This window comes from Amphimedon queenslandica, unplaced genomic scaffold, assembly GCF_000090795.2.
Source record: "Amphimedon queenslandica unplaced genomic scaffold, v1.1 AMPQUscaffold_13517, whole genome shotgun sequence".
Taxonomy (NCBI): Eukaryota; Metazoa; Porifera; class Demospongiae; order Haplosclerida; family Niphatidae; genus Amphimedon; species Amphimedon queenslandica.
The window spans coordinates 526281-536503 of NW_003546247.1; the positions used below are offsets into that span (position 1 = coordinate 526281).

General features: G+C 35.9%; 1 protein-coding gene across 1 annotated transcript in view; it reads left to right on the plus strand.

Moving 5' to 3' along the window:
- Positions 1–4256, plus strand: part of LOC109583633 (uncharacterized) — a 20494-nt gene extending 16238 nt beyond the window's left edge. Inside the window, exons 2-3 of the mRNA XM_019999059.1 lie at positions 3174–3699; positions 3762–4256. Of these exons, the coding sequence (XP_019854618.1) occupies positions 3174–3699; positions 3762–4256 (1021 nt within the window). The remainder of the gene's footprint in view (positions 1–3173; positions 3700–3761) is intronic.
- Positions 4257–10223: the final 5967 nt, after the last annotated feature.

Here is a 10223-nt window from a genome sequence, read left to right on the forward strand (position 1 = left end):
GCACATTCTTTTCCTGTCTATCCCCATCTACCTTCCTATGCTTCACCTACAACTCCTCACCAATCTCATGGCAACGTATCTCCATTTTTCTTGTGCTTTATTCAGGGTAACATTTCCGTCTGTAGTGGCTGTAAGCAGAGATACATGAAGCCTTGCTTTTCACCATACGACTTGTGCATGAGGAATGGAGAACATTCACCTTGAATCAAACTCCTCAAAGCAAATTTGGAAATGCTTACTATCATGTCAATTTAGCTTGTGTTCAGTCTCAATGGCCGTCATTTCATCCTATTTCACTTATTATTCCTCAAGATGTTGCTTGCAGGCTAGATGCATTACACAAGGGTCTCCTTTCTCAGTTTGGAGTAATGTTCTAGACTCGTAACTTCTTCACATTATCAGACCTTGTTGTATAACTTATCACAAGATTCTTTTTTTGCCTATCTATCATTTACATTCTTTGCAATTTGTTACAGCATTGTAAAATATAAATAAAACAGGATAATTATTATTAATTTTTATATTAAGGAGATGGGAAGAAAGAGGGAGGAAGGACATGCAGACAGAAAAAAATACAATGAAGAACAAAAATAAGCAAAAGAGTCCAAAAAGGATTAGCTTTCTTGAACACACATAGAATGTATAATTTCATTTCATTTTTTCATTTCATCTTTTTCATTTCATCTTTTTCATTTTATGTTTTTCATTTCATCTTTTTCCAGTGGCCCCATTGTCAGTTTTAAGTCTTTTAAATTGTTAACTGAAAATCATTTTGAAATAATTCAAATTAAAATAGATGCTTACATTGTACAAGATCATGTTGGGCGAATACCTTCTCAAGTAGCATCTGGTTTTGCAGGTTTTACTGCTGAACTTGGATTGTTGTGTATTCTCTACCTGCATTAAAAGGATGTCTTCCACATAACCAATATAAGTGTTGGTTGCTCTTTGTGAAGACTTGCAAACGTGTGTTCACAATCTATTACTCGTCAGTTAGTTGAAGCAGATTTGCTACTAGTGTTATTTTGTAAAAAGTTTGAAGAACTTTATGGGTCCACATTTTGTACAATTAATTCACACCTTCATTGTCGTTTGAAGGAATGTGTACAAGATTTTGGCCCAGCATATACTTTTTGGCTTTTTAGTTTTGAACGTTTAAATGGCATACTTGGTAATTGCCATACAATTAATCATGATATATCACTACAATTAGTGAGGAGGTAATTAAGTGAAATGGAAGATGCATCACAGAATCGGCGTCAAGAATACAAAGATGAAATTCTTTCTCTTATTCACAACTGCAAATACAATAAAGGCTTTCTCATGGCCAACAACTTGGAAATGGCATTAGACTCTCCTGATCAGTTTATTGCATCATTGCCTCCTGTTCATGAATCTTCTTCATTCTACTATGAAAAGGAAAAACTTGTAAAAGTAGCTACACAAGGATTGCATCACAATGACTTTATAATTCTCACACTATATAAAAAATGCAAAGCATTGATCATTGATGGATACGTGTTGGGTTCAAAATGAAGTCAATACACAACATCTTATATAAGGGTTTAAAAGAATTACATTAGCTGCTTACAAGCCAACTCCTATTAATCACTTTTACATACCGTATAGCTTGAAATTTTTGTGGAATGTAAATTTAGTGATTTTCGTGGTTATGGGCTGCCCACGAAATTTAAACCCACGAAATCATTGAAGTGCCATCCCCTTACAGGCTATGTAAACTGTCCACCACGAAAATTAAACCACGAATTGCCCCACTATAAACAAACCACAAAAATATCGAGCCATAAAAATACCAAGCCTTATGGTATAGACATCTTACTATCAGATAATAATTCATGTTAAAAATGTAGTTTGCTAGTGTCAGCTTCTATTGTCAGCATCAGTGCAGAGTTTGGTATGGTTTACCAGTTGAAGTATGGTCTAATGTAGCTACACAAGATATTCACTTCATACCTATATCTAGACTTCAATGTTGTGTAGCATATTCTCAGCAGGAGGTAGACTTTGGCAGAGTAATTGGACCTGAGTGAGTAACAGTTGTTTCACCGTTAGGACTATAATATAATCATTATTTTGTTTAACATAAATACCTTTTTTTGATTTACACAATTATTCCATTGAGGCTAACAATATTAAGGTACAACGGGCTGAACGCACAATTTACATTTTGGGACACAAATTGTTTTATTTATACTTTTTGTAAAATATATAATTTTTTAAATTTTTTTCTTAATAGTAACATGCAATAAACTTTACTAAACTTTGTAAAATGGATGAAAACTGAGTAAAGAATTCTTGAACATGATTAGAGTATTTTAATTTTTAGTAATATCATTGTGTTCATAATATTATTTTCCATTGTCATATGTTGCATCATTTGGCAAAAGTTTTTCAAGTTTTGCAAAATGGGCTACAATCTCTCATAAATTTTTGTGACTTTCAAACATCAGTGTATCAGAAAAGCATTCACTGCATACAAACTTGATTGAGTGTTTGCCTTCATTATGCCACGATTGCAAGCTTTAGAGCTTCGTAGAGCCTGCATTTACCAGATGAAACAGCTATATAAACAATAGTCAGGAAATACATACTGGTGGCCATACTAAATGGCGGCAAGTAAAAAAATATTAAAATTTCATCCAAAAGTACCTTAAGTTTATGTTAAATGCTAGAACTGCAAAATTTTTTGTGGTGCAAGTGATAGCAATGTTTTTTGCTTACTTTTGCTGCTTCCTTTTCTCAATCTTTGCCTGTAATTTTAATTATTACTTAATATCAGTAGAATCAAAGCTTTTTTGCTTTTATGCTATAGGTATGTCTTTTAAAGCAGTAGAATTTGTCACATAAATGAAATCAATTGTTTGTTGGATGTAACAGTAGAATGAATGTGTAGCGTTATTGATAAAATTAGTGAAGCTAAATTTATGATACAGATTATTTTAAAATGTGTTATGTAATGAATTATTTCATTGTATACTGTGGTATAACATAGTTTACTAAGTGAAGCCGATGTGTTACATGGGATACCAATATATACTTCAGTATACGTAACTATAATTGACATGCATAACTTAGTATACTTGTTTGTATTCTTGGTGTATAAACTACAAGCATACACAGTTGTAAACTGTTGTATATCATTTATCTTGCAGCTGTGCTAGTTGTACTGATCATGTTGTCAATAGTGACATGTCTGATGAGAATGATTATGAAGGTGATTATCTAACTTCTGCTGCAAAGCATCAAGCACTTGATTACAATGATAATGCTAATGTAGCTGGAAATGCAGAGAAGCTCAGTTCAAGTGCAAAGTACAACATTCTTCAATATCATTTTGAACCAGACAGAAACCACATTTTCCCTCAAAATTCAAACGGCCATTCTTTCCAATATAAATGGCTCCAGGAGTTTCCTTGGCTAGCCTACTCATTGCAAGAGAATGGTGGCTACCGTATCAACTGTGTCCTCTTCTGTATCTCTGAATATCATGGGTCATTTCCAGGAGATTTAGTAACTAAGCCATTGACAAGTTTCCACAAAGCACTAGAGATTCTACGAAAGCATTATTGTACATTTCATCATAAAGAGTCAGTCAATAGATGTGAATGTTTTGTTAGGATTATGGCACACCAACAGCTAGCCATAAGTACTGTCTTAAACCAGCAGATGGCTGATCAAGTTGCCTTGGATAAAAGAAAGCGTTACTCTTTTTTTAAAGTAATTGCTCTCCGTGGTCACAGAAATTCAGTTTACATGGTCATCGTAATAATGTGACAGATCTAGAGAGAGATGTTGCTGGCTCCCATAATCATGGCAATTTATGGGCACATAATAATTTTAGAATTGATTCTGGTGATTCAGTTCTTGAAGAGGATCTCATTAATGCTAGCAGGCATGCCACGTACACATCATCAGTAACTCAGAATCAAATGATGGAAATTCAGGCAGATCAAGTCAGAAGTGAAGTGACTTGTAATATCCAGGCAGCTAAATGGTTTACTGTGATTGCTGATGAGGTGACTGATGTTTCGATCCAGGAGATAATAAGCATTGTGGTGAAGTATGTCAATTCTGAGACTCTTGTAGTACATGAAGACCTGGTAGGATTCTTTGAATGTGACACCAAAATTACTGGGTGTGCTTTAGCAGACAAGAAGATCACCTTTATCTCCATTGTGCTTGACACTGCCTTAAAGTTTTTACGTCACTTTGAAGCACTAATGTTAGTAACATGATGAATATAGTTGAGAGTGTTTACTTCTTTTTTGCTTTACATCCAAAAAGGCTGAGAGCATATGAACTTGTAATAAAAGAGACTCAGCCATCTTCAGCTGTCGAAAAATTAAAGGATTTGTATCGTACTTCTTTGATACAGCGTCTGGATTGTCTTTCCACTTATTGTACATTGTACAAGTCTACCTTTTCATGCATGGAAACCATCATCTCAGAAGGTCCACAATTATGGTGATCAGATTCACGTACAGATGCCAGAAGTCTTCACTTAGCTTTAAGTACAACTGATTTTGTCTCATTGTTGGTTTTCACTACTTCCTGTTCACAATACCTTCACTCTGTGACAGTTAAACTATAAGGTGAATGTCTTGATATTGTAACTGCTGTCCAAGTGATAAATACTGTAATACAGACAGTGAAGAATGTCTGAGACAAAAGTGACACATCATTTGAAATTGTTCCACAATGTTGAGAAGATCTGTGAAGGTACGGGTACTATACTTTCTGTTCCTCGAACATGTAGGCATCAAACTTAATGCAGCAATGTTCCAGCTGACACACAGTATTTCTGTTGTACTATTACCATTCCTTTGGTTGACCAACTTCTTTCACAACTAGCTTCTCGCTTCACTCAGCACCATAAATCTGCACTGTCAGGGTTATCACTTGTATCATCTGCAGTGACAAAAATGAGCAAGGAGGCTTTTACTGAAAACATGTTGCAGCTGTCTCATTTGTACAGCATTGATATGCCATTTCCTGGTGGCATAAGTAGCAAAACAGAATGCTGGAAGTTGAAATGGGAAGAGCACTTATCAACTCATGGTCCCAGTAGCCTAACAAACAATCTCACGATTTCTCTTGCCCTGACATCTTTTATTTAACCAAGTATGAAGACTCAACTCATCATTTTGTGTACTCTTCCTGTCACTAGTTGTTCAGCAGAGAGATCTTTTGGTAGTCTGAAGAAATTAAAGACACCGTATTGCTCGACAACTCACAGGCTTTCTAGTTCGTCTCTGTTGCATGAACACAGATATTGAAATAGATATTGAAGCAGCAGTAGATGAGTTTAGTAGGAGGCATCCACGAAGGTTACAAGTTGCCAATATTTTGTAAAACGAATAACTGGATTGATTCAGTTTTGTTTATTATGTTACTTTTGTTCACTTATAACAAAACAACACAATGCGCTTGTGTATGCATATGGCAGGAAAAGTGGTGTATCCATGGCCAATAGTGGGCAAGGCCAAAATTGCAGCGTGTTTTGTGCGCTTCTCAGAACCCCCCTTCCTTTATTTCTGCATACTCCCCGCCCCTTAAACCTCCTGAATAAAGAAATGTTATACCCAAATCTGGATCCGCAAAGCCAAAAACATATCGCTTTCAAATGGTATTATTAAACAGAGATGCAATATTAAGTGCAATGAAGGATATGTTCTTGAGGTTTAAACTTTCTGCTAACGATATGGATAAAATTAAGAGAGCACTTAATAAGGAAAATTAAAAGTGTCTAAAGGAAGATTATTTTGATGTCACATATTGTATGGATTGCGTCCTAATTACTTATTTCCTGCACCAAATAGTAAAGTGAAGGATTTACTCATTACCTGCACCAGATAGTGAAGCAAAAGAATATTATTTTACAAAAATTACTAAGCATTATTAATACAGCCCCAAAGTAGTTAATGATTTCATGCCATGTAGTATGAGTTGTGTATATTTAGAGAACACATAATTTGACTAAAAATTCCTTCAAAGTTGGTAGTTAACTGGGACTATACCGGAATTAATTTTGTCCCTGTCACTAACTGGATCTTGGCAGCAGAAGGTTCCAAATGTATCAAAGTGGCTGGTTCGGGAGACAAACATCAGCTTACTGTGATATTCAGTGCTTTCCTTGGCAGGAGCTTTTTACCACCACAAGTAATATATGCTGCAGAACCAGGCAATGCCTGCCTTCTACCAATTTCCCAGATGACTGGAACGTTATTTTTACCCCTAATCATTGGGCAAATGAAAGTGCAACAGAGCTACAGATACAAAAAGTGTTGATTCCATACTTTCAACAGCATAGAAGGAATCTCTCATTATCAAATGAGCATGCTGCTTTTGTAATGTTTTTTGACAGATTTCAAAGCAAGTGTACATCAGAGATTCAATCTCTGCTGAAAGACAATGACATTCACTTGGTTGTAGTACCCGCCAATTGCACTAATCACCTTTAGCCACTTGATGTAATTGTCAATAAGGCTGTATAGGAACACGTGCAAAACAGATCCAGGAATGGTGTGAGAGTCAAGTTATTGCACAGATTAATGGTAGACATGGCACAGAAGTTGTTCAATAGATCTAAAGATGTCAGTGATTGAACCATTGGGAGTTCAGTGGCTTATGAGCACCTTCAAATACATTAAAAGTATTCCAACAAATTATTTTGAATGAATTCGAAGGTGCTTTTAATTATTGGACAAAACTTATAGTCAAGGAATGATTTACCTGAGGGAATGGGATCAATAACTTGGCAGTGAAACAGAAATGGTGTTGTCTCATTTCATTCTGAGAGAAATAAACCAATGAAGCATCTATACCATGCGTCATTGAAATACATACAGCAATTGCAAAAATGCCACAATCCACTGAGCCAGTCTAATGTTGCATCTTTATAACTTTAATTTGTGTATTAGTGTTGACATTGAAGAGGTTGTTAAAAACCTTGGCTGTGTCATCATCCACACAAATGAAAATAGAGTCACAGACTTGTACAATCTCCACATTGTCGTCACTCCTAATTGCCGAGGCAACAATCCAATGATTGCTTCTATCATAAATTATATGTAAGCCACCTTAAGAAATTTTCCTTTATGGTGGCCTAGCTTGAATGATGTTGCTTTTAAAACCACTTACATGTGGATATTGCTGATGAAGTATTGCTTTGGCTTATAGTATATGTGCTGGTCTGTAAGAATATTATTTTGATGTAATAGCCAGTTTCTCATATTCTGTGAGTAAGCAACCATGGAACTGAAGCTAAAATTGATCATGATTATCAGTATCCTTGACAGCATTTCTGTTCTTTTGAGGGGTGTTCCAGGTCTATAATGACATAAGGGGCTGCTCCAGCAAGCTTTGTGAACTTCTTAATGTATTTAGCTTTCCCAATAAACGTCAGATTACAGGGCACTTAAAGGCCTCCTAATGTGTCCATTGATAGTCTCGACACCACTGCGATGACCGCGAAGAACAGACATGGCATATGGGTCATGAATGTTTCCAAACTCCTTTTTGCATATAAGTGTCTCACCAAATTCTGGATGCATATATCTTTATAGACATGAAAGCCCCTCACCATTGAATCAAAAACAAATACCTCCTTCATTCTTTTCCAAGGCTCCAGCATGTTGTTTTGAGACTGTTGTGACGTCACTTGTGTTTGAAAGGTGTGGTTTTCTGTCTAATGAATAGTGTGGCTTTTAATCATCAATAATGACAATCAATTAACTTTGGATGTGGCTATTCAAGACATGGTAATTAGTAAAATTTGCTTTCACAAAAAAAGAACTCGAAATATATAGCCCTCAAAAAAGAGCGTCCCATGTTAATTATATGTGACCATATTTGACAAAAGGGCCCTTATGGCGGATTTTAAAAATGATTGTTATAATGGAAAATATCAACCTGTGAGTGCTTTGTTAGACAATCATTGTTTCTAAAAGTTTCATGGTAACTTTTTGCATCCTGTGGAGTAATTTTATGATGAATGGGGCTCAGGAAGTTGGATTTCTTGGGCTAGAAAGACAAATTTCACTACCCGCCATAAGGTACCTTTTGTCAATTATGGTCACATATCATAAAGTTCGAACTTTAAGAATCCATTTTTTTTTGATTTTAATCATAGTGACATGCCATAATTAGCAGTTGTGATTTCATTTCATTACTTTATTTTATTTGCAAAAATCAAAATTAAATTGGTGTGAGAGTGGAGCGACATGCATATTACAATAATTTTTGATAATCTAGGAAGTGTCTCGCACACAAAAGGACAACATATTTGCTTAGTCTGTATTTCATGGCGAAATTTGGAAAAATGTTAATGATGCAACGGATACATTTGAGGAAGTGCTGAAAAGAGTGAGTAAAAGGTAGCATTCCTAAGCATCATTATCTAAAATGTATGTACAGGTATAGGGTTGCACCAAAAATGCTTTTTTTTCTTAACTGCCATAAAAACCAGTGAAAAGTTTGAGTGGGTGTGGTCTTCAAGCAACTAAGACAATGAGCACATTTTACTCATTTCTCTGTTTCATTGCAGAAGACAAAGTGAAGTTATTGTGTTTTATGGTTTAAAATCTTCACGTCTCAATGACTGCAATGTAGCAGCAGTTCATAATAATGACATTGGTGCGTAACAACATAACATTGGTGAGTAACATCATAACAGGAGCAAAGAACTTGCCATTGATGAACTGCGTGTTATAATTATCTTTCATGATTTTAAGAGTAATGCTGGTGTTTTTTTATGCTAATTTTAAGTTGATCTTGATGTTATTAATTCGTAGGAAAAATTTAAATGTCTTAGCAACACATATAGCAACGAAAACTTTTTGAAAACATGTGTCCATTGGAAGCCCCACACAACCATATTGCCATGTCAGCTAAATTTGGTTAGTAAAAAGCATTCTTTTTTCGTCTTTCATGACAAGTACAAACTTGGGGTTGCTAGTTACAGTGCTTAAAGATTAGAGACATAAAGCGACTTTGTATGACTACAGCGCTTTACTGTAAGTTTTTGTATGATGGAATGTTTTCGTTACAAAAGCAGACTGCTTTCTTCATAGGATAGGGCTGCTCCCTTGGCTTTTAAATCTTATTCGAAGCAGAAATATACTCTGTACATCATTATTATAAGTTGTGCAAATGTGTACATGTATGTGTAACTATCAATGTGTTTATTTTTCTTTGCCATTTATTTATTTTTTGAAGGTGGTTAATATGTTTGATTGGCAGGTATAATTTGCAGGTTGTGATTTCTTCGAGTTACTATCAGTCATTCACATGATACAGGATATTATTGCATGCCCTTTTACATTTATGAAAGTTGGCATGTAAAGCCTCAGCCCCTTACTCTACCATATATCTAGAACCAACATTCAATTCCTCATGCCATTTGACAAATGTTTCATAAGCATGTGCAACTAATACGTTGAAGAATGTCGCTCCATGAAATGATAGCAATTAATATTTTGTGCTGTAATTACAGGAATAATTGCTATTAAAACTTAAATAATGTTTGTAGTTCATTATGAGTGAGTCAGGAAAACGCACTGCAAATTTTATGACACAGGGAATAGTGTAAAAGCTCTAAGAAATGTTTATGACTAGTCTTGTGCTTTGAGAAGAAGTAATGTGCTATGTTCACCAACAGTAGGAACAACAGTCTTACACAACGTTGAGATATTACGTAACTACATTTTTATAAATAATGAAATAAATGTTCTACACTGTATTTTATATAAATTAACTCACCTCTAGTCAAATCAAAGAACCTTCAGCCACAACATGGAACTCAGCCTGCCTGCCTGCAACTTCTGCTGGAGCCCCACCCCCAGCACTCTGCTCCAAAGAGAATTCCTCTTGCCAAAGGACCTAAAATCCCTTCTCCAGTCAAACCAGTAGTGCCACGTAAATGAAGTCATCCCAGCTGTTTCACTGGGGCCTCAAGAGAACCCGTGGAACAGGTGGCTTACGGTGAGAACCTGCTTGGTTATGGCCGGCACACAGCCTGATAAGCTGACCCTACCAACCCAATCGGTGCGGTAATGAGTAAAGGCGGGAAGAGTGGGACATTCCTGAGTATAACAGGCTAAACGTTTTGCCAAGTGAGGGGCTTGAAGCCCCCGGGAAAACGGCCTGATCAAAATCTGGCTTCCGTGAAGGAGGCAGAGGCTGGAAGACATTTGACATCTTTG